The sequence below is a fragment of the Oikopleura dioica genome, chromosome PAR (genome assembly GCF_907165135.1).
Source record: "Oikopleura dioica chromosome PAR, OKI2018_I68_1.0, whole genome shotgun sequence".
Classification (NCBI taxonomy): Eukaryota; Metazoa; Chordata; class Appendicularia; order Copelata; family Oikopleuridae; genus Oikopleura; species Oikopleura dioica.
Genome location: NC_137293.1, coordinates 10205787 through 10228147, shown reverse-complemented (window position 1 = coordinate 10228147; position 22361 = coordinate 10205787). Strand labels below are relative to the sequence as shown.

At 43.0% G+C, this 22361-nt stretch overlaps 9 protein-coding genes and 2 non-coding genes across 12 annotated transcripts; 1 reads left to right on the top strand and 10 right to left on the bottom strand.

The window, feature by feature from the left end:
• Positions 1-72: 72 nt before the first annotated feature.
• Positions 73-1754, bottom strand: LOC145702739 (L-2-hydroxyglutarate dehydrogenase, mitochondrial-like). The gene is made up of 6 exons (XM_081780001.1): positions 1508-1754; positions 1185-1469; positions 1000-1136; positions 803-959; positions 429-758; positions 73-390 (listed from the first exon to the last, which is right to left on the bottom strand). Exons 1-6 carry the CDS (start codon positions 1722-1724, stop codon positions 218-220), a joined length of 1299 nt encoding a protein of 432 aa, XP_081636127.1. The 5' UTR covers positions 1725-1754; the 3' UTR covers positions 73-217.
• A 52-nt stretch (positions 1755-1806) lies between these two features.
• On the bottom strand, positions 1807-3088 carry LOC145702743 (uncharacterized). The gene is made up of 5 exons (XM_081780005.1): positions 2951-3088; positions 2780-2886; positions 2561-2737; positions 2320-2518; positions 1807-2276 (listed from the first exon to the last, which is right to left on the bottom strand). Exons 1-5 carry the CDS (start codon positions 3032-3034, stop codon positions 2208-2210), a joined length of 636 nt encoding a protein of 211 aa, XP_081636131.1. The 5' UTR covers positions 3035-3088; the 3' UTR covers positions 1807-2207.
• On the bottom strand, positions 2923-2995 carry TRNAF-GAA (transfer RNA phenylalanine (anticodon GAA)). The gene has a single exon. It is a non-coding gene; the product is annotated as a tRNA-Phe (tRNA).
• On the bottom strand, positions 3005-3078 carry TRNAI-AAU (transfer RNA isoleucine (anticodon AAU)). Its single transcript has one exon. It is a non-coding gene; the product is annotated as a tRNA-Ile (tRNA).
• Positions 3089-3956: 868 nt separating the features above from the next.
• Positions 3957-5670, bottom strand: LOC145702740 (testis-specific Y-encoded-like protein 1). Of its 2 annotated transcripts, XM_081780003.1 has the most exons (6): positions 5508-5670; positions 5290-5464; positions 5133-5242; positions 5035-5089; positions 4739-4988; positions 4549-4690 (listed from the first exon to the last, which is right to left on the bottom strand). In XM_081780003.1, the coding sequence occupies exons 1-5, from the start codon at positions 5655-5657 to the stop codon at positions 4933-4935; spliced, it is 546 nt and encodes a 181-aa protein (XP_081636129.1). In that variant the 5' UTR covers positions 5658-5670; the 3' UTR covers positions 4549-4690; positions 4739-4932. The 2 variants fall into 2 exon arrangements, with proteins under 2 accessions (XP_081636128.1, XP_081636129.1); XM_081780002.1 differs by lacking the exons at positions 5035-5089; positions 5133-5242; positions 5290-5464; positions 5508-5670 and adding an exon at positions 3957-4429 and having other exon boundaries at positions 4479-4690; positions 4739-4859.
• A 177-nt stretch (positions 5671-5847) lies between these two features.
• On the bottom strand, positions 5848-6535 carry LOC145702742 (ufm1-specific protease 1-like). Its single transcript, XM_081780004.1, has one exon. It carries the CDS (start codon positions 6506-6508, stop codon positions 5861-5863), a length of 648 nt encoding a protein of 215 aa, XP_081636130.1. The 5' UTR covers positions 6509-6535; the 3' UTR covers positions 5848-5860.
• A 5-nt stretch (positions 6536-6540) lies between these two features.
• Positions 6541-8466, bottom strand: LOC145702738 (RNA polymerase-associated protein LEO1-like). Its single transcript, XM_081780000.1, has 6 exons — positions 8299-8466; positions 7336-8098; positions 7080-7289; positions 6861-7035; positions 6734-6816; positions 6541-6689 (listed from the first exon to the last, which is right to left on the bottom strand). The coding sequence occupies exons 1-6, from the start codon at positions 8436-8438 to the stop codon at positions 6585-6587; spliced, it is 1476 nt and encodes a 491-aa protein (XP_081636126.1). The 5' UTR covers positions 8439-8466; the 3' UTR covers positions 6541-6584.
• On the top strand, positions 8300-10426 carry LOC145702744 (uncharacterized). The gene is made up of 7 exons (XM_081780006.1): positions 8300-8605; positions 8642-8854; positions 9576-9850; positions 9930-9973; positions 10027-10094; positions 10144-10242; positions 10286-10426. Exons 2-7 carry the CDS (start codon positions 8811-8813, stop codon positions 10347-10349), a joined length of 594 nt encoding a protein of 197 aa, XP_081636132.1. The 5' UTR covers positions 8300-8605; positions 8642-8810; the 3' UTR covers positions 10350-10426.
• Positions 10427-10448: 22 nt separating this feature from the next.
• LOC145702734 (meckelin-like) lies at positions 10449-13531 on the bottom strand. The gene is made up of 6 exons (XM_081779996.1): positions 11624-13531; positions 11320-11575; positions 11141-11276; positions 10820-11096; positions 10660-10779; positions 10449-10620 (listed from the first exon to the last, which is right to left on the bottom strand). The coding sequence occupies exons 1-6, from the start codon at positions 13518-13520 to the stop codon at positions 10514-10516; spliced, it is 2793 nt and encodes a 930-aa protein (XP_081636122.1). The 5' UTR covers positions 13521-13531; the 3' UTR covers positions 10449-10513.
• A 30-nt stretch (positions 13532-13561) lies between these two features.
• Positions 13562-16790, bottom strand: LOC145702735 (ER degradation-enhancing alpha-mannosidase-like protein 3). The gene is made up of 9 exons (XM_081779997.1): positions 16626-16790; positions 16251-16584; positions 15665-16204; positions 15431-15625; positions 14971-15390; positions 14541-14928; positions 14339-14501; positions 14109-14292; positions 13562-14067 (listed from the first exon to the last, which is right to left on the bottom strand). The coding sequence occupies exons 1-9, from the start codon at positions 16745-16747 to the stop codon at positions 14020-14022; spliced, it is 2394 nt and encodes a 797-aa protein (XP_081636123.1). The 5' UTR covers positions 16748-16790; the 3' UTR covers positions 13562-14019.
• Positions 16791-16818: 28 nt separating this feature from the next.
• On the bottom strand, positions 16819-22354 carry LOC145702732 (muscle M-line assembly protein unc-89-like). The gene is made up of 11 exons (XM_081779993.1): positions 22086-22354; positions 21593-22043; positions 19453-21551; positions 19248-19411; positions 18819-19202; positions 18614-18772; positions 18467-18571; positions 18199-18426; positions 17851-18158; positions 17429-17802; positions 16819-17383 (listed from the first exon to the last, which is right to left on the bottom strand). Exons 1-11 carry the CDS (start codon positions 22303-22305, stop codon positions 17241-17243), a joined length of 4635 nt encoding a protein of 1544 aa, XP_081636119.1. The 5' UTR covers positions 22306-22354; the 3' UTR covers positions 16819-17240.
• Between the last annotated feature and the right edge of the window lie 7 nt (positions 22355-22361).

The following is a 22361-nucleotide window of genomic DNA, read 5'->3' as shown; positions in this document are numbered from 1 at the left end:
CTTGGAGTATTGCACAGAAAGAAGAATTGTGTATAAGGCAAATCATAGATAGTGATAAGAGAATAAATGATAAAAAAGAGAGTGCTGCAGAAGTAAAATTTATAATTTATTATTTGCGAAAAGAAGTTGTAAAGGCACCATTAGCGGTTTTCTGGAACTAAAATTGGCATGAAACAGAATGAAGAAGGGTAAAGTTCAAAATCGACAATTGCGAAAGTTAGAGCTTGAGAAGTTTAGCTTCAACCTCGTCACCAATCATCTCGGCGATGGCGAGCGAGGCAGTGCAAGCTGGAGATGGCGCGTTTCTCACGTGAAGCATTCGATTGGCGAGGGGTCCAGTTCCCTGGTCGAAGATGAAATCGTCGACGAGAGCACCAGAGTAATCCATCGCTAAAAAATTTGAATAAATGGCAGTTACTGCAACCGACCTTGAGCTCGAACACCAGCAGGGCCTCGCATAATATCCTCTCGCTGAAGTTCCGGAACGAAGCGCTGAAGATCCTTCAGCTGAGCATTCAAGTTGAATGTTCGCCAGAGCTCTCCCATGCCAGCGCCGATGTTCTTGAGCACAAGTTTGTAAATGCCAGGGAATCGGGCGATGTCGAGACAGTCCTTGAGATCGAAGTCGAACAAGTTGTAGCCCTCTCGCTTCATGCAAAGAACGGCATTTGGTCCGAGCCAAACGTCACCGTTCATTCTTGGAGTGTAGTGGACGCCGAGGAAGGGGAATTTCGGGTTTGGAACTGGGTAGATATTTCCTAAGATGAAAGAGTTAAAATTTTCCATTATCAAAGCAACAAACCATTGATCCATTTAGCTTTATCGGGTGCCATTAGGAGATAATCGCCACGGAAAGGTACGATTTTGGGGATTTCCTCTCCACCTGACTTTTTGGCAACTCGATCAGCGTGAAGACCAGCGCATGTGACGACGTATTTTGCTCTAATCTCATCTCCGGACTTGAGGGAAAATTTAAGAAGAATTGAAAAGTGGACTTACCGCGCTCTTTACAGAAATCGGATAATCGCCACCAACATCGTCGAAAGATGCAACTTCATAGTTACAGGTGACTTCGTGGCCTTTTTCTTGGACCTCTTTGGCGTAGTTTCTTGAGACAACTTGGTAATCGATGATTCCTAAGAATTGAAAAGCAATTAATTTCTATAATGGCAAAAAGAGCTCACCTGTGAGAGGGGAGTGGATAGCGCGCAAGCCAGTACAATAAGGTTCAATTTCTTTGATTCCCGCTGCATCGACCATGTTTACAGTGCAACCGTTGGCGATGGCTCTATCCCAGAGAGCATCTAGTCTCGGCAATTCTTCTTCTTCTGTCGCGACGATCAGCTTTCCGCAACGTTTGTAAGGGATGTTGTGCTCGTCGCAGTAGTCGTACATCATCTTCAGGCCTTTTACACAGAGTTTGGCCTTGAGAGATCCAGGAACGTAGTAGATTCCAGCGTGGATAACACCTAAGATAATGGAGAAAAAGGTAAGAGTGGATTCAAACCTGAATTAGATCCAGACTGATGAAGAGCCAGTTCTGGTTCTTTTTCGACAACGGCGAGGGACAAATCCGGATGGCGAATGTTGACTTCTCGAGCTGTGGCGAGTCCAATGATGCCTCCACCGACAATGCACATGTCGACCTCTCGGCCTTTCTGAGCAGCGACTGAAGACGAGGCAGCGAGCTTCCGGCTCAATCTCGAGAACTGCCGCGATAACATGTTGAGTCTAAACGGAAATCAGGATTTCCTCTTGGAAAAGTAAAAAATGAACGTTTTGAAAGTAAAGTTATTACAAGTTTTTTTATTATGCAACCGTCGCGCAAGGGCCGCCAGGCGTGTCGAGTACTAGAACTCAAGTTTTTCATTTTTTTTTTCGATGGATTCTTTTATTTACAATAAAACTAGAGCAAAACTGTATAGACTGAGATACTACGGTAGAACCCGCGATAGTTTCTTTTCGAAGTTCAAGCTCAAAGATGAGGCGTTGTCGGCTTAGACTGAGAAAGAAGGAAAAAAGAGAAAAGAGAGAGTGGAGAAAGCTCAGAACCAGTAGTCAACAGTAAGTTAAATGATAGTCCGATCTCTAAACAGTTAACAGAGAGCGACTGTAGTGTGTGCATATTCCAGTTTGGCAGATAACTGGGCAGTGATCTTGGTAGAGGTGGAACTCTAGAAACAAGTTAGTCGTTTGGAGAACAAGAGTTAGTCGAATAAATCGTCGTCGTAGCAGATTTGCTGGCGGTTGATTTGAGGCTTCTTCGTTGGTGGTTTCTGAAGCGGGGTTTTTAGAATCGACAGGGGTTAAATAGAGTACCTTTTGAACAGGTCTTGGTTTTGGCTTCATCGGAGCCTGAGGTAGCCCAGCATTGCTGTCTGGTATGTTTTTGTATTTATCTTCGGACGGAACAATGACTGTATCGTCTGCATACTGTGGAAGCTCGAATTCTGGCTCATCGAGTTGAAGAGGACGCGCTTTTGCTGCGCCCGTACTTTGTCTTCGTTTGAATCCAGCACTAGAAAAAAAGATGAAAAACGGTAGTTTACGATGGAAAAACCTTTTTCTTTGGTCGACTTTCAATTTGCCAGCTTTGAGGAGCATTTTAGCACGTTCAGTTGCGCTGGAAGCATTTTTGACTTGATTTTTGAGCTCTTTTTCGTTGAATTGACGATCCATGTTGAAGTTTTTCTTCACTAGCGGAGCTTGATTATTCTTTTTATCGGCTTTTTCCTGCCTAAAATAATTTAGAAAAACAGAGAAAATGAAGGAAATCAACCTCAGTCGCCGTAGTTTCTCTTTTTTCTCCTTCAATCTGATGTAGCAGTTGAGCAAGTCTTCTTCCTCCTTCGTACGACCCTTTTCTCCCCTCATTTCGCCCGATCTCTGAAATGAAAACTTGGAAAAAAAATGAAAAAGATGTGCCTTGACTGTGGATCGAACACAGGACCTTCAGATCTTCAGTCTGACGCTCTCCCAACTGAGCTATCAAGGCGAAAGGATGTGGCCAGTACGGGGATCGAACCCGCGACATTCGCGTTATTAGCACGACGCTCTAACCAACTGAGCTAACCGGCCCTGGGAGAGCGATTCTAGAATTGCATATATAACATTGCTTATTCAGTTTTAGGTACTACAGTCATTTCTCACCGTTGTTAACACCGAATTTCACTCATGTTTCTTAACCGCATGGGCCAGATCGGGGGTAGAGGCGCTGGGACAGAAGGTGCATTCCACTGTCATTTAAGGAAACTATAGATCGGCTCGACTCGAAACTTTTAGACAGTACTAAATCTGGGCCGTAGATTTCAAATCTGTTGTCAGAAATTGTTTTTGACATTTTATTATTTGTAAAAAGTGGTGTTAAATTTCTGGTTAATTCTAATAAAGTATTTTTACGACGATTTTTTTGCAAAATAAACTTAATTTTTGAAATCTCGAAGATAGAAAACCTATAAATAAACTTTATAATCACAAATATCCGACAGTTGGTTCGGTTTCTTTTAGCAAATACTCAGCGGGATGAAAAGAGCGCCCTGCCTAATCCGGTGTAAATCTCGGCTGGTGACCGATAATTTCTCGAAATTCAGCATGTAAGGCAAGAAGTAGTGAAGGAAACCCTATTCCAATTTATAACTCATATGAACTTGTAGTTTTTGAGATATTGACTATCAAAGTCTTAAATGACAGTGGAATGCACCTTCTGTCCCATGCGGTTAACACGGGGCGCTCTATCTATTTTTGGAAAACCCAAGTTTCTTAACAGGGGTGCAAAGCTCCGCTTTCCAAAACCGAGAAAGGCAAGCTTAGCAAGCGCCCATCTATTTTCGGAAAACCCAAGTTTCTTAACAAGGGGCGCTCTATCGGTGTTAACAACGGTGAGAAATGACTGTAGTTCTCAAAACGGTAATTTTGAAGAACTGATATCGTTTAGCTGAAACTAAAACACATTCAAATCAAATATAGAAACTAAAATGTGTATTTCTTTCTGAGATATGGAATAGTGAAAGTGAAGGGCAGCCAGTAGTAGACAGTGAGAAAATAAAGCTTCAAGCTTGCTCGGTGATCGTCTCACAAGGAAGCTTCGAGTGTGAAGTGTCGTTCATGCTTGCTTCTGAAAGAATCGAAGCAGTATGGAGCGCACTGTCCTGGGCGCGTGCGAACATCTTATAGGCATTTGGGTACATTTTCAAAATCACCCAAATTCCCATCTTGTCGACGGGCTCGAGCGAGGCCAGCCAGTCGAAAAACATGAGCGGGGGCTTGGTCGGACAGAGCGATTCTCGTTCGCTGGACTTCTTTGGCGGTTCGTGTCCCTTTTTCCAGCTGATGGGTGTGACCGAAGAGAGGCGCAGTTTGCCGTAGGAAAGGGAATATTTTCTCGTGATGATGTGATTATGGAAATGCGTATTGCTCCGGAACTTGAAGTCTGAACAAGAAAACAAATCAAAAGTGCCAGAAAAAGAGCAATTTCTAACCAACTTTGATGATGTGCTCATCCTGCAAATAAGACAGCTCGAGGTCGTCGAAGAAGTTGAGCAGCTCAAAGTCCTGCTCCGTGAAATGCTTCAAGATTCGCTCTTCGCATTGGATGACGGTGTACCAAAAGTCAGGGATCGACATCACCATTTCATCGCGCTCGGCAAAGAGGAGGAACAGTTTCTTCCAGTTTTTACGCGAATGTTCGACGCTACAAAATATGAAATGAAAATGATAGGATGGTTATAACCAGTCCCACCGGATTTTTCTCATTTGATCTTGTATCCTTTTCTCCATCGCTATAATTTCGTCGTTGTTTTCAACGATCGAGATGGCGCTTCCAGCACTCACACGAGACATTTTGACCGATTTCTGAAGACAAAACTTTACACTGTACTGTGAAGAGACGAAAAAATGCATATCAATAATAGAATAAATTTTGTGGAAGAACGATTAGCTGATTGAACATCCCTTCGCTTCTTCTTCTTTGCGTTTTTTCATTGCAACTTCTGAAAAAAAGTAATCGATATTGTAATTGAATAATGGACTCTTTACCCAGTTTATGTATATGCTTGATAGCCTTGTTGAAGTCATCTCTACTCCAACCTGTCTAAGAGTATTGTTTTAACAAACATAACAGGGTCAATCCTTACATATTCCATCAGGGCAAGATCATCTTTAGACGGAGGGTGGCTTTCATCCCAGTTGTAGTAGTATTCCTCTTCTATCCAACCATACTTTTCACTGATCTTTCCTTCCGTTCCTTACACACGAATCAAATTAATGAAATAGGTGCTTCAGAGCCCTTACCATCAATCATTTTCCAACGAAAGAGTCTTGTGTCTGGCTTTGGCGGAATATCAGGTTTCTTTTTAGAATTTCGTTTCTTTCCCTCGTGTGCTTGTGTGCCAGGAATAGTGAAAATGAAGGTTACTTTGTCCTCTGGGCTCATGAAGGTCAAATCACCCTCGAACCCGTGCTCCTCCTTTTTAAATTTCATGAGGTGAAGACCAAGATTGAAGGAATACCTTGAACTGCTGGATATAAGTTTTCAAATAAAGCATTCTCAATTGAAAATCCGCGGAGTTTCGCAATCGAAAGTCCGGGTCAATCTCTGGCTCTTCTTTATAAACCGATAGAATGGTGTATCTCTCCTCATTTTCCTTCTTGTTTTCCATAAAATCTCCCTCGTAAATTTAGTTTCTGAGTTTTGCATAGAGCCTAGCCCTACTCTCAAGAATTCTAGAGAATGCTGCAGACCGATAGATGGAGTCATTTATCGAGAATTGAATTTATTTGTCGAGTTTTTTCAGTAAGTGTGTCTGGATAAAGAAGCATAAGATCTTGAGTAGAAAACATAACTATTGCACTTGATAAGTAATCATTCCGGTCTTTTGTAACTCAGAGGCATAAGAAGATTGTAGAATCCTTGCTCCAGTTCAGAAAGCGCCTTCCAGTAGACAAATTTCCTCGCCTGAACGGGATCAGGGCTTTCAGATGCGTAGTGAGGATCGACAATCAGAAGATAGACATCTTCGAATTTTCTGCCTTTTCGAGCAATTCCGAAAATGCCCTTTGAATAGTGGTCGTTTTCACCGCCCATCATTAATGGCGCGCCAAAGTTGGAAAAGTGCGTTAAAATATCGGGAATATGAGCGTAGATTTCAGCTGCAGATTTACAGTGGAGAACTTTGCAGGGAATGTTGTACAGTAGGTCTATCACCATACAGGCTTCAACGGTTCCGATCCAATCGCGGCTTTCTTCTTGTATTTCTTGACCCATTGATCCGAGTATCGCCTGGTATTTGTGAATGCTCTCAACTTTGGGAAGCGTTTTCTCTTCGAAATGACTAATGATCCAAGAAGCGATGGTTTGGAGCGTTCTGTAACCGCATCCCCAGCCCCGATCGTCGAAGCTGTCGCACATATAATGCCAATATTCGTACTCGCCCATCACTGCAGAAATCTGACCTTCGGTGCCTTCTGGAGGGTTGTCGAGTCCGAATCGATGAACATTTTTGAGAAGCATTCTTTAAGCAACAAAAATGATCATCAGTTAGATTAGATACTGGCAGCATGTTTTAGAAAGAAAAGGTCAATTGTTTCTAATCAGAGTCAGACATTGCTGACTTGTCGGAGTTGTCTGACTTTGCCGATTTCGCATCCGAATCGTCAGAGTCATCGGAATCGTTGATAACATGTTTTTTGTGCTAGAAATTGTTAATAGAACAAAGTGTACGCAGATATTTCGTACCTTTGGAGCGTCTGAATCATCAGAGTCACCCCCACTTTTGTTTCGATTTCTAGCGAAGGTGTCTTCATCGTCAGATGAATCCTCTAAAAATTTGTTCGGAAAACTTATTGGAAAGAGATTTCTTTACCGAATTTCTTGATCGGACCCCGTCTCTCTGCATAATCCTCGGAGCTCTCCGAATCGCTTCGGTTGTGGACGCCTCTTTTGATCGCATTCAAACTGTATGAATTGTCATCGTCGTCCTCCAAGTATCCTGCTCCCATGTTCTTGCGCATTTCTCGCTCTCGCATCTTCTGCCGTTGCTAAAAAAATAATAACTATCGAAAGAAACATGTCAAAAACGAACCTGCTCTCGGCGCAATTCAGCCTTTCCTCGTTCATCTGCTTCTCTGATAAGGCGCTCGCGCTCCTTGTGAGGATCGTTTCCACTGACTGGGATGACTTTGACTTTTTGCATCGGATTGTTGATCCTTTGCGCAAGTCTGCCCATGATCTTCTTGTGAGTAAGAGAATTCGTTGAAGATGGACGGAAAGTGAGTTTAGTTTGGAAAACAGCCTATAAAAAGCGATCGGAAACCAAAGTAAGCACAAAATAAATTCACCTGTCCTTGAAGGCCAGTTCCCTGTCGAATAAACAGATGGTTGAAGTCTCCCTTGAGCTTCATACTCTGAATGTCGTACTTTTCATTTCCCAAGATCAAACTCTGAGTTCCATCTGACCAGCGGACGATTTTCGCATTTGATTCAACCTTTTCCGTTCCGTCCGGCTGAGCAACTTTTCTCCATCTGATCGTATTCTCAACTTTCAGTTTCAATCGCGTTCTTCCTTCCTCATCGAGGTCATCGTCTTCTTCCACCTCGTCTTCGTAGTGGGCGGGATCGAAGGGCTTTGGTTCGACTGATAGGAAATTCGGAAAGCGCACGAAGTTGATTTGCTCGCCTAAGTTCGTGTTGATCTTCGGAATTTCGACGGGAATGATTGTTTGATCACGCTTGTCCTCGTCATCCGACCCTGCCATCGGGTCGTCCTGCGTTGACAATGCTTGTGACTGGGACTGAGATTGCGTCTTTTCATCCCCAGACTCGTCAGACGACATATCACCAAACATGTTATCAACTTCACTTGCAGGCTTTGTTTTGTTGACGTTATCATCATCCGAATCATCTGACGAAGTGGGCAACGCGGTATTCTGAGCCTTTTTGATATCATCATCCGAGTCTGATCCACTATCAGACTGGCCGTAAGTTGGAGTCCCTCCTCCTTGGTTCTGGACGGGAGCGTCTGAATCTGAGGAGCTTCCGGAACTCATTCCTGTCGGAGTGGTGGCTCGGGGTGGCGGGCTTTTGTTTGGCTCGTCATCGGAGCTAATAAAGATGAGTTTTTATTGCTTAAAAATTAAAAATATTCTACAACAGTTACTGTAGTCGCGTGATCTAAGACAAATATTTGTCGGATCCAAATATTTTTGAAAAACGGAAGTTTTTAACGACGTGACAATGAAAAAAGTCCTTGTGTTGACATTACCCACTCTCTGAATGAATACAGAGGCAGATTTGTTAGATACCTGTCTGAAGAATCAATCCTCGCCGCGACGTTATTGCCGGAGCTCGGTTCGTTGTCAGAGTTTGAATCTGACATTGAGTTAGTTGGGCGGCGCGCTTCGCCTTCAGAGTCCGAGCTTGAATCCAAATCAAGGGATACCATTCTAAACCGCCGCGCTCGTTTATTATATATTCATAAGAGCACTAGCTGAGAACAGATGGACTAGGACCGAGAGAAGATTTTACGCTGTAATCAGCAAAACTGGTGGTCACATGACGCCGTGAAATTTCATTCGGCAGGGTATTTTGATGGGAGACAAAACAGGGTTCGTCAAATTTGAAATAGGAAATCGAGCCGCCTGGCAGCTTTCTTTTTAGGACCAAAAACCTCCGACCCCTACGCCACCCACGGTGCAAAAAAGGAAAGAGAGAATAGTGAAAACTGGTCGCGAGCGATACTCTATCAATTCTATTATTGACGCTATTGACGACAGCAAAGAGGAGACTCTATAAGAAAAACAAAAGAGAGGAAAGGATGTTTCGTCAGAGAAAGCTCAAAAAAGAGCTGAAGAAACACAGGTATATTTAAAATTAATAGACTGAGATGATTTCAAAAAAATTTCGCGGGCCTGAAATCGTCAAAAAACTTCTTGTCTAGTTTTGAAGAGCTCGTCGAGACGAGTCGAATGATATATAAAACTCCAGATAGTTTTAAGATTTTCCGCCAAAAGTGATAAGAAGGTGGCTTATCAAAAATTTTCTGACCGGCGCCGTTTTTGTTCTAGAAAAGCTGAGGTGATGCTTGACCCCGGAAAATGATCCTCATGGTCTGGTCTATTCCGGCAAAAATTTCAGCTCGTCCTTACATATCCTGCTGTGCTTATCAGCGAAAAATCAAAAAATAGTGCATTTTGTTGTCGCTGCACGTTCCTAGTTTTCGGCCGATTCATAGTCCCATTTTCCTCGGAAAATGAAATTTAACGATAAACTCGGCTGGGTAAATGATGACGAGCTGAAATTTTTGCCGGAATAGACCAGACCATGAGGATCATTTTCCGGGGTCAAGCATCACCTCAGCTTTTCTAGAACAAAAACGGCGCCGGTCAGAAAATTTTGATAAGACACCTTCTTATCACTTTTGGCGGAAAATCTTAAAACTATCTGGAGTTTTATATATCATTCGACTCGTCTCGACGAGCTCTTCAAAACTAGTCAAGAAGTTTTTGACGATTTCGGCCCGCGAAATTTTTGAAATCATCTGAATAGATGCTACATTTCTTTATTATATAATATTTTAAAGGGTTGAGCTTGAAAGAACTTCGGAAGAAAATCAACTCTTATCAAACGTCGTAAATCAGCTCAAAGACTTCATAGCATCCAGCGTCGAAAACGAGCTTCAACTAGTGGAGTTGAATGATCACTTGTCAAAAATTGCCAACTCGCTGCTTGAAAAACCGGCGAATGTCAAAGAAGAACCGGAAATTGAGCGAGATTTGATGCTCGATAAGGTTTTATCGATTGACAGAAAAGTCTCGCACTGGATGGAGTCGAAGACAAAAGAAAAAGAATGTGAAGGCGGGTGTGTCTAAGCTTTTTCTACAGTGCTTCAAGCCTGTAATAAATCAAAATCCGCTAAAAGGACACCCTTAAATAGCGCTAAATCAACTTGTGGTAGAGGTCACCGAAAAGAACAATGAAGTAAGTCAACCTAGGAATAAATTCGCGGTCACTAAATCCTTCTTCTACAATAGTTAGATCAAAAAGTCGAAAACTTTTCCACCTGCCAGATTTGCATGAATTCATACGATCATAAATCCCAGTGAGTCAGAATCACCTAACAATCAATCTCATTATAATAAATATTAAAGCCATCGGTGCATTTTTGCCGGCTGTGGTCATGTTTTATGCTATGAATGTGCGAAAACGATTTCTGAGAAGTCAAAACGAGGCAGCACACATCTCAACAAGTAACTCCCGCATAAAAGTACCCTGTTAACGAGAATTTTAAAGATGTCCGACTTGCAGAAAGCCAGTCAGCTCAACAAACATCATCAAAATATACGAAGCAACTTAAAAACCTCCAATTTTTACCCAATTCCAGGGCCCCTGCCATCATTAAAAACAGAAATAAAGAGGGTGAACACAAAAGCGTTTGAACAATTTTTGTTATTAAAAATATAATGAAACAAGAGTAGAAAAAGAAAATTTGTAAAAAATATGCAGTGGATTGTGTTGGTTTTATACAAGGAAGCGCTTGTCGATCATAGTGCGGGAAGAGAGATTGCGTCGGGCTAGGTTTTGGCGCAGGAAGCGGATGATTCGGCTCAGGATGTAGGTAATCACAGCTAGGGAAGATTAGAGTCTGCTTCAACTGATGAGGATACCTGCAAGGATGAATGAAGTAAATGCAATGTCAAAGACGACGAATGATAGAATTTCGAAGACAACTAAATGTGATTCGTTGCCGTAGAAGAGCGCATTTCCGATCGTTTCACCTCGTTGATCTGAAGAAGGCATAAAAATGTTTCTATATCCTACTTTTACCTCGGTACATATCGGAGATAACTGGCTGTGGTTGGTTTGAGAATTCAATATCAAGGAACTTCTCCCAAAGACCCTTTGAATTAAACTGAAGTTTCAAGCTTGGAAGTCCGTGCATGAAGAACTTTTGCAAAAATGTGTTGAGACGGCGATATGACTCCACTTGAGACTTGTTCTGTTCGTCCTCATTAGCCGCGCCCATAGAGTTGCCAACCATGGCTGCGCGGTAAAATGTGTCGTAGTACTGGCGGAATTCATTGGTAACTTTGATTTCGAAAGTCTAAACGACCATTTCAACGTCTTCTGACAATATATTAACCTCACCGTTATGTCTTGTCCTGGTTCAAGGCCTCTAGTGCCAGTTTGGCCATTCGCTTCACGACGCAAGCAGTTTTGCAAGTCAAGCATGTCAGTATCCGCACGACCATGAACACTTTTTCCATGAACATAGTATCCAAACCTTAGGAGAAGCATAAAAATTAATAAACGATGTTTTCACTCACTGTCTATGGGTGAGAGTAAACAACGAGACATTCATAACCGACAGGAGATCGATAAAATTCAAGATTGGATTGAAAAACATTGAAATAATCAGACGATTGACAATGTACTGCGCGAGTGCGGTAGATCCATATACGATCATGGCTAATCCAGCTCGGAGATACAGCGAGTCTTGTCTCAGTGCGTCGTTTTCGCAATTGAATTTGAACGCAGGCGATTGATTCGGTGTTGTGCAGCCATAGTTGTCGAAATTGAGAACTAAATATTTCAAGAAAGATTTTTAGTTTAGCAGAACGCTCAAAATACCCTCAAGAACGAAGATAACGACAAAGAGTTGCAGCGTAATGGAGGTTTTCCTTGTTGTTTGGATCTCTGACCATTCATTTGCCGCTAGAATTGTTCTCCAGATCGAGATCTTCGAAGCCGTGGTCTTTTTCATGGACTGATCTCCTTCTGCTAACGGCCGCTCGCGCTCCCAGTCGATGAAAAAGACGTCTGCGTAGCTTTGGTCCAGGACGATGTGGATCACGTTGATCGTCTTGAAAACGAAGGCAAGTACAGTGACGGTGATGAAAAGGGTCGACTGGTCTTCTGGAAGCTGTCCAGGATCGACGCTATTGTTTGCAAAGAAGGTATAGACAGCAAACGAAACGGAAGTAACGAACATTGCCCAGGCAAGCCCATCGAGGATAGATAGAAGGAACTTGATTATCATCGTTCCGTCTAGCATCATCGTTCCATTTCGTCGATTCCAGGAAATGAATGGGATCAAGGAGATGAAAAAGAAGACGCCAACGAGAACACCGAGAACGATTTTCCATTTTTCTTCTTCTGTTTCAGCAGCTTTTATGTACTTTATCTCGAAGGATATATCGGCAGCAGCGCCATCTGCGTTATTCACGTCGCCATAAACTGCAGAAATCTGTGGAGGAAAAATTGTGCCGTCTTCCTTGATCTCTGTCGAAATCGTGAGTGACTTGAGAACGCGAGTGTACTCTGCATTGCTGACAGTATCAGCCGTAAATATTCGCCGAGTAAACTGTAACGCAGGATTAACGCTAGCTCCACAAGTGCTATCGCATGAAGTTTCTACGGGAAGCGGATAGAGTTTGTTATTATCTTCCAAATACAAGTCCATGAATTTCGTATTTGCAGGCAAGTTTTCGACAGTAATAGAGCATGTCTGTTGTACAGGGGCACCAAAGGACCAGAGTTTTTCAAGATGATTGTCGTATAATTTGCATAATTGAAGCAGACCTTTTGTTACTTTTTGAAAACCAAGGAATGTACCATTGACACTGTACGTAGCGATCGTTATATCAAGGGCAGATTGATAGTCAAAGCTCTTTTCGATCCCAGTGTAAGTCGTGAGAGTCTGGTAATCGCTGTCTGCGAGGATGATCCATGGAAACTGCTCGCGCCAACCTTGAATGGTCGTCAGTGGCTGGCGATTGGTTTGAACTTCCAAGAGAAGATTGCAAGCCGAGCCGCTAGTTGTAGTCAATTGAAGAACACAAAGATTGGCCAAAAAATTACAAGCCGTTGAGTCTTTGCCATCAAGGCACTTTTGATAAGAAGTCATTAGATTTTCGGTGAAAAGATCCGAGGAAAGCTGCTGCCCATTCCGAGTGATCGTTGTTTCTGGATTGACAGATTGAGCTTGGGCAAAACAGACATCGCCAACGGAATTCGCGACAGAACATGAACACTCGTTAGAATTCGGCAATGGTAGTTCGAAAGGACAGGAAATGCATTGATCAGACTCGCTATTTGTTGTGTATGCAGATGTACAAGCTCCACATGTCACAGTGGTTTTGAAAGACCCATCTGGATTTCGCTCATCAAGAATTTCTTCAGAATTGTCGCAGACACAGCGCCCGGAAGAAGCATCAAGAGTGCTTCCAGAGCCGCAAGTGTAGCACGCAGTTCCATCCAAAGAAACCGCTCCAGAACATGCAGTACAGGTGAGAACAAGAATGGAACTGCTATCAAGACTGTAGCTTGTTGTAAAGCCCTTATTGCATTTACACTCGTTGGGGTGAAGCGAAGTCGTTCCAGAGTTAGAAGGGCAGCTCACGCAGGTCAAAGTGGCAGGATCGAAAAACTCTGTCTGACTACAATCGGCGTATGTTTTCTTGGCGATAAAATAGGACTGCTGACAGAAGACAACTGGCAGTAGAAGTGCGCCGAAAAGTTGTTTCATTGTTTTTAATGCATCTGAATTGTAATTGGGATGAAATGAGATGAATTCATGAACTATATTAAGCAATATAACTTTACACGCTAAATAGTTAAAATGACTTTGAAGCAAGTGGGAATAGAGCGACAGAAATTTTCAGATTTTTGAGAATAAAACTTTGCACAGGTAATAAAGCTCGTAGAAGCTATTTTTAATTCTTTTTTTTTTACTTTGAGCTTTCGAATATAATTGTAACGTGGGTAAGAATGATGGGTATGTTTGATAGGCTGGGTGTTTGATTGTCATTTTTGAAACGCATTGATGACAAACTTCAAACTTTAGAAATGTCGGAAAGAAAAAGACTTTATCAACGATTTTTTATCAACACAGGAACACAAAAATGGAACATAAAGAGAGAAGTTACGCCAGTTTTGCACCAGTTCGTTTTCATCACGTGGTGCGATAAGGGAAGCGTTGTTTTTTATTGCACTGCTGGTTTGGTTGGGATAGGTTTCGCTTCTATCTAGAGCTCGTCGGGATCATGTGACGCGTTAAGGTGTGGCTTTGGGTTCTATAAAATTGTATGATGCTCAGCTAGTAAATGAGGGTTACCTTAGCAAGGGAGTAGAAGTGTTTCAGGTTCACTTCCGAGTGACTTAACAGTACGGAAACACTACCATATTTTCTAGTCAGCTTTTCCAGTTTATTTCCCTCTCTACTTCCTAAGAATACGGAGCCGATTTTGACAGTTGACTCGCCATCAGGAGCCATTGAAAACAGTGTGTTTGTATCAGCGCTACAAGCACCAATAGAGGAGCGAATTAATTAAAATGAAGTCTTACCTTGTATCTTTTTTGTTATCAATAATGATCGCACCGATAGCACCAGCTTGCTCTGCGTTGAGAACTTTTTTAGCGAACATACATTCACCACGATAAAGTACCACAATTTTTCCTTGCATATCTTTTGGATTCGTAAGACTGGAGCATCCATGGCTCGGTTGTCCTAAAATCACATGAAGATGTCTCTGATATTCTCTATTACCGTATGCAACTTCTCCTATTAAAGGACTTTCATAGAAGTCATCACCAAACTGGGCAGGACCAGCGAGGGAAGTGAATCCCTCTTTTCCGTCGATGAGCACTCCGAAAAAACGCATCGTATCCAAGGAAGAGTTCTTTTCTGCCTCCTTGTTCAGCTCGATCATTTCTGACATAAAAACAAGCCCTTCGTTGGCAGCAGCAGTGGAAACAGCAAGTTCAGCTTTATGAATTAGTTGTGTTTGCCCGGTATGGGTCATTTCAACGTGAATTCCCATCCGGTTGAGGAGCTTTTCGTGCTCTTCGTTTCCTGGAATGTAGTCTTTAGCACGGAGACGGATATGAGTTGCCATGTTTATGTCCGCCTTGCCTTGAGACTTCATTTTTTGCGACTAAAGACGTGTTCTTTAAACCGAAAAATGACCCATTCCTACCTTTTTGGCCTTGGAATTCTTTTGAATCCAAGCTCTTGAGTTTTCTCTCCAGATTTCCAACGTGGCTGTGTCAAAAAGCGTGCCCGACTTGTTATCAGCTCTTGGATTTGGGCACGATTTTTCAGGAGAGCCATCTGGATTTGTCTTCGAGAAAGTCGGCTCTACATGTTTCGTGTGGTTTTTGAAAGAAGACAACCACATGGGAAGGAGATGAGCTTCCGTTGTAAAGACGAATTTACTTGGATCAATTAAAAGCTCGGAGTCATCGGCGAATAAAAGATAGAGATATTTGAACATTTCAGCGAGGAAGAATGAGTCCATCCTATCTTCGTGATTCTTTTTGCGAACATCTTTGATTCCAGCGTAGCCACAGCGTTTTCGAGCGTAGGTTTCTAGCGTATTGATGATATCGAGGCCAACCTGAAGCAAATTAAAACCTGTTTTATTCTTGAAATAATACCTGTAAATAGTAAGGATCATGAGTAGCTTTATATAATAAGTAAGTAGACTCTGCGAATTCTGGGCGAAGGGGATTTTGACCCCAGTGAACATCGAATTTATGAGTGAAAGCTTCAGGAATGAAGCCGTATTTCTGGAACACTTGATAAAGAAGCTCATGTATTTCAACAGCGGATTGAATATCGCCTTTCAACACCTAAAATCGTTAATTTCGTTTCATATTAACTTAAGATACCTGAACACCCGGCCAAAAAGCAGATAAAGAGTCGATAAACGACCTGGATTGCTCAGTCGGACGATGCATATGGACATCGATCATCATTGGTCCTTGTTGAATAAATCTTTTGATAGCGTCGTAATGAACATTAAATCGCTCCAAATAGGCCTCATCTCCAAGAAGAATGTAGGCTTTCAGCAAGTACTCGTAATAAGAATCAATGCCAGCCCCAATACCGCTTTCTCTTCTGACCCAATCGCCATTGTTTACATTTATGACTGTTCCAACAAGTCCTGATCCGTGATGCCGTTTCTTCCAAATAGAGTCAAGTGCGATTCGAGCTTTTTCTTCATAAGTACTATCACCGGTAAAGCGTGAGAGGGCGGCAAACTCAAGAATCAAAGTTCCCGCGCAGGCTGTACAGGTCTCTGGTTGGCTCTTTTTCACGTTTCCAGTTTTCAGGTTAATTCTGGACATTGGAATTCCAGTTGTTGTGTTGAAAGCGGGAAGGAGTTTGTCGCCCATAATTTTGGCAAAGCGAAGAATGCAATTATCGTACTAAGAATTGATTCATAAGAGAATTAAAAACGCGTCTTAAACTTACATCCATTTTGCCCATGTCAGCAAGCTCGAGTGCCATAGCGTGACCTCCAAGTAGCCCGCCAAGAACTCGAATGTTTGTCTCAAATGTCGAAATGATGAAGTCGCCGTCAAGATTCAACGTCTTATTGAGCTTCACAACGGCATCTTTGAACTCGTCCACGTACCCAAGAAGGGCAAGTGTATCCAAAGAGTCGATAAGCGTGAGTTGGAAGTTTCCAAGAGCATCGTCAACTTCTCCCCTCGATTTTGTGACGCCACGTGTTCTACCCTCGCAGCTTAGAGGCATGAGCTCATCAGCAGGATACGCATAAAGCATGTAACTGTCGTACGCATGCCTAGAAAATGTCGCTCTTGTCCAAGGAAAAGTAAGCTCTACCTGAACATGCCATGGACTTGCTTGGTAATATCAGCTTTGTTCAAATGAACCTGCTTGCCATACACTGCCAATATAGGGCCTATTAGGCCTAATAAAAGGCCTCTCACAAGGCATGTCCGCATCCGACTTCGATCTCGACTAGATTTTTATATAATCTTCAATAAAATATCTTATGCCTTTGTTTTTCATTTTACTCGAAAGCGTTTTTATTGAATAAATAACGAGTTAGCGTAAAAAGAGAATTTGCGCAGTAAGAATTAAAGTTGGTGGCTATTTTGATAAAGGGTACGGGGAGACGAGTGAACTTGAGTAATGGAAAAGTGAGCAAAAAGTGCGTTGGAATCCTGCCAACGCCGATGTTAAAATAGTACGTATTTGGTTAGAATTATTGCAGGAATTGTGAAAGAGTAGTTTTTTTCAGGAAAAGAGCTTGTGAATCAAAAAGAAGTACAGTGAATAGGCAAAATCTCGAAAGGCTACAGTATGGTGAATGTGAATGAGTTATAAGAAATGAATTATAGAATGGTAAAAACGGGAATGGTGAAATTCGAATACAGAAATAGTGAAAAAGAGGCAGGGCGCGGTGAAATGTGATGTAAAAAAATAAGAAAGTTTTTATGTGGCTTCGTTGTCTTTTGGGGCATAAATGCTTATAGATGCAGCTGAGCTCGACGTTCCCGAGGCGTTCTTGAGGAAAACTTCGTATGTGCCTGTGTCTTCCATCATCGAACTTGCGACGCGTAGAATGTGTGTCTTTCCTAAAATAATTTTGTTGATTTGCTTGATAGTTGGGTAGATCTTACCTTCTGGATAAGCTGGAAAAGAAGTTCCAGCTTCCGTAAGAACATGAAGCCCCTCTTCAGGCTCTGCCTCAATAACTTGATCTTCAAGTGTCCAAATGACCTCATCCGCATGAATGACTTCAACAGACAGCTCAAAAGGCTGTCCAAGAGCAAATTCCCTATGAGTTAGAGGTTTCAGAAATCGCGGGAAGGGACCTTGACGGACATCTGCGTCATCCACTCGCTCTACATTAGCGTCAGAGGTTTCCAGGGGCTGGGAATGTACGGGCTCTTCAGAATGAGCAATGACTTGCTGGACCGTGGAAGCTTTCGAAGACGACGAAGCAGCGGAATTCTCAGCGTATGGTCCTCGTTGATCTCCGTCTGACTCAGAGCTAAAGATATTCTAGATAAAAAAGATGTTCAGAATCAACAAAAATTACCTTGTCGATGGATTGTTCTGCTGTTTTGCAAGACGCTTCGCTAGAGCTTTGTGGAGCTCATCAAGACTCTCAGGCTCTTCGTCCTCCATGTCAGCAAGGTTTTCAGCTGTTTTCGACTTCTTGAGATTGGAGCGGAAATCAACTTGCTCGACTTCATGAGATCGAAGGTCGTCAGCAGTTACTGATCTTGTTTCGACCCTGGATTTGAGCTGGGATCGGAAGTCAAACTGGTTGACGCCTGTATCATCAGAAGAAGACTTCGGGGCTGAGTCTGGACGAATGAGAGTGAGATAAAACGGCGCTTGAACCTTATTTTTGTTAGAAAATTCTAATAGTAACATATCTTACCTCAGCATGAACATTTTGAGCTACAAAGAGCGCTTTTCCTGCAAGTGATTTGTCAAATTTGAGAATTTTCAAGGTTGAGCAAACTTGATCATCCTCATAGTTGACGGTCACTGTGACTCCATCCGTCCGTCCTTCAGTAAAAGTGCGATCATTCAATTTCCAGCAGACATCTGGCATAGGATCTCCTACTGTTAGTGCTGACAATGTGAGAAGGTCGTTTTCGTGAACCTTAATAAAGATGAACCATTGTCAATGGGCTTTGACCTACCTCTGCGGAAGAAGGTCTTTTAACAATTTTAGGCTCCGACCCATCTTTCTCGACTGACAAATTTAACGTCTTCGAGGAAGAAGCGAATTCATTGGACGCCACCAGCTAGAATTTTGTAACAAATCGCAGATATTCGATCAAAGCTACCTGGTATAGTCCTGCATCATCAGGAAACACTTCACGAATGCTGAATTTGAAAGTGTTTTCAACTCGCTCGAGAATAAAGTCAGAACCGTCGATTTCCAAATCGATCGCTTCATCGTCATTTATCCTCTGAATCGAAAGCTGATCACAGTTACTGATTTCCTTAAAAATAATTTTCAAAACTCAACACTCTATATTTTCCTCTTACAAAGGTCCATCCAAACGGTTTCCCATCTTTCGCAGCGTCATCGGAGGCTTGGACGAATTCTGGGGCACTTTGTTCACGAACTGCCGAGAGTGAAAATTTGTCGACCGTATATGTCTCGTTTTGAGCAGGCAGCACGCTGTTATCAACGAAGGAAGAATTCTCTTGAGAACTAACCCTTAATTTGTCAAATTTCAAATTTTCGACGGTGAACGTTCGATTTTCAGCATCAGATTTATCAACGGCCGTGAAATATTCAGTTGCTGTCACTTCTCGTCGGATAAAAACATCGCTGTTGCCCGACTCAGCTTCTGCCTCGGATTGCTTCTCTTCGAAATTAGCCATCGTCAAGGTAATATTCGGGTTTTCATCCCACTCAGACTCATTCTAACGAAATCAAAGTAAATAAAAGCGAAAACAGAAGTTCATTACCTGTTCGGTACGATGAGAATCAGCTGAAGTCGTGCGTGAATGCTCAGAGACTTCGACGATCGTTTCCATCGGTTCAACAGCGACTTGTTGCTCATGCATCGGCCGGATTCGGAGATGTACCTTTACGTAGCATGATGAAGAGACTGATCCAGTAGAATTTGTCGCTTAAAACATAATATTGGTCTTATGTCAACGAAAATCTTACCTTTTACTGAGTATTTGCCCATATCCTCTGCCCAGCAATCCTTGAGAACGAGTTCCGTAAGTCCTTCGTCATCTGGCGGTCCTTCCCAAATCAATTCCTCGAGAAAATACCAGCATATTGTCGGTGTCGGTTTTCCAGTCACTCGACATCGCAGCACAATATCGTCTTGCTCGATAAATGTCTTATCCTTGAGATGTTCGATAATGGCTGCTGGTTCAGTTTCTTCGCGCGGTGGCTCTGGTATTTTTTGATTGACCTTGACGTTGACAGTGTATGATGCGAGTCCAGCTTCGTTTTGAACTATGAGATGGTATTGGCCTTCATCATCTTCAGTTGTCGACGCAATCTCAAGCTTTGACACTGACTCGTTCTCCGTAAAGAGCGCATTTGTCACAGGCTCTTTATTCTTCATCCACGTAACAGTTGGAACTGGCACACCAGTGAATTCGCAACCGAGAACAAGTGGACTGCCCTCGTTGACGGATATCTGTTCAACAGGCGTGGATGTGAAATCAGGAGCGACCCTCGTGTATCGAATGTTGCATTTAGAAACTTTAGTATGAGACTTGTTCGCAATCAAACATGTCAGTAATCCTTCGCACTCTAAGGCCATCTTCTCAATCGATATCTGTGAGTAACCCCCTTCTGCCAAAGTTCTTGAATAAACATCAATGAATACGGGTAGTGGCGCATCATTTAGCATCCAGGTTATACTCGTCGCAAGGCCAGTGTACTTAATCGTAAGCATGATTGGCTCGCCAAGCTTTGCCTCTGCCTCAGAAGGAAGATCTTGGATTATTCGCGGCGGATTAACTGGCGGATCAACGACGATTAAATTGGTAGTGCCTTCATCCACACCAGTTTCATTTTCCGCAATGATTGTGATCCTTCCACCTTGAGTACAGTTGTCAACAGAGAACATGAAACGATTTGGCGCTATCATTTCTGCAACTTGATCGTCAAAGCTCCAAGTTACTCTCGTACAGGTTGCCTCGACCTCTAAACTGAATCCGTGGCCAGCGCGAACTCGAATTTCTGCAGGAACATGAATAAGAGAAGGAGGCGCCTGGCGGACGGTGACTTCACATTGACTCTCAATAGTGGCTGATGTTATCGGATGCTGGGCAACAATCGTGTAGGTTCCAGAATCGTCGACGAGTAAGTTTTTCACATGCAGCTCGTAGATCGACCCATTTTGAACCAAATGGATGTCATTTTCTTCTGAGGTCTCAAAACGCTCATCCTCGAAGAACCATCTCACGATTGGCTCCGAATATCCTTCTAACTCAGCGCTTAATTTGAGGGAGTCGCCTTCGACGTAAGTCGCATCGGACAAGGTTTTTTTGAAGTTAACAGGAGTATCTGCTGCTGTCTGAATTCCCTGATCCACGGGAATGTTTTTGTTATGGATGAAGCAGGAAACTGTTTCAGAGCCGCCAGCATTCGTCACTGTCAGCGAGTACTCTCCAAAAAGATCTTCGTGGATTCCACGCACTCGCAATCTGTATTTGTCGCCAAATCGCCGATGAAATATGCCATTTGGAAGCTCAGATGATCCATTGAAGCGCCAAACTGGCTCACCTACACCCCCAATCACTGTCGCTTCTATCGTGACATACGAGCCAACCTCGGATATGACTGTTTCTAGCGGCTCTGTCACGCAAGGGGGAGCAATTGTTGAAGTGTGGCTCGAGTAAGGAATGGACGGGATCGAGCGCTGCGTGTCCGAATGATCTGAGCGACTTGTGACTGACAGCGCCTTCAGAGAACTGCGAATACTTTGAATGGACTTGTTCGAGCCAGTCGATTCCAAGTCATAATCTCGCGCGACCGTATACGTATCGGTATTCTCATAAGTTTTATCCATGGACAAATAGGTCGATCGCTCTGGAGGGGCAGTGTTCATTTGTAGATTCGGGCTTCGACCAAGGACCGCGTAGCTTCGATTTTGGGACGATCCTTGAGATGAAGAAACCCGATCTTCCTCTGTTGATGTCGAGTGCGTTTTTGAAATCGATTCAGCAGTCTCACTTACACGAATAGTCGCACTCGCGTGTTGCCGCCCAAGTGGATTTCTCGCAGTGATTTTGTAAGTTCCACTAAAAAAATGAATTAGAATGGCTAGTAGAAGTCTTCTTACCTATCAGAATGACACGCTCGTACGATGCTCAAAACATGCTGCTTTCCCTCAGATGATATCGTTGTTCTCTCATCTTCTGCCACAAGCCGTCCATTCTTCTCCCAAGTGACTCTCGGCGAAGGCTGGCCAAGGAGACTCGCTTTGAGAGTTATCTCTTCACCCGGGCGGATAACAGACGGCTTCGGTCTGCTGAGAAAACCTGGCGCTCTTCGCGCCCCTGTCAGGCTCTCAACGGATCCGGCTCTTCCTAAGCTCCCATACGACCGTTCCTCTCTCATTGATGAAGTAGCGAGTGGATTAGAGAAATAGATCGAGTTCGAATTGTTCGCATTCATTGAGCCACTTCTATTAGCGACATATGCTGAGCGTCGGGTTTTTTTAGGCACAACGGCGAGCCAAAGCGCAGAACTGACGCGTCCGGAGGAATTTTGAACAGAAGCGCGGTACTCTCCTGAGCAAGCGTTAAAATCTTTTATGAAACACTTGAAATAACCTGTGTGTTGTTTGGACACTGCGGGGATGACCAGCCGATGATGTTTATCATTGACCAAGGGGCGGCAGACTTTAATTTCATCGCCATTTAGAGTCCACTCGACTTCTGGAGCAGGTTTTCCGTGCACTGTGACGTCTAGTACGAGCTCTTCGCCCTCAGTGATCTCCATCGTTCCAGATAGAGGCTTGAGGAATTGAGGTGCGCAGCGATTCGAAGTCATTGTCAGAGTCTGAACTGTATGGATAAAATAAAGTGTCGTGCTTCACTGATACTGAG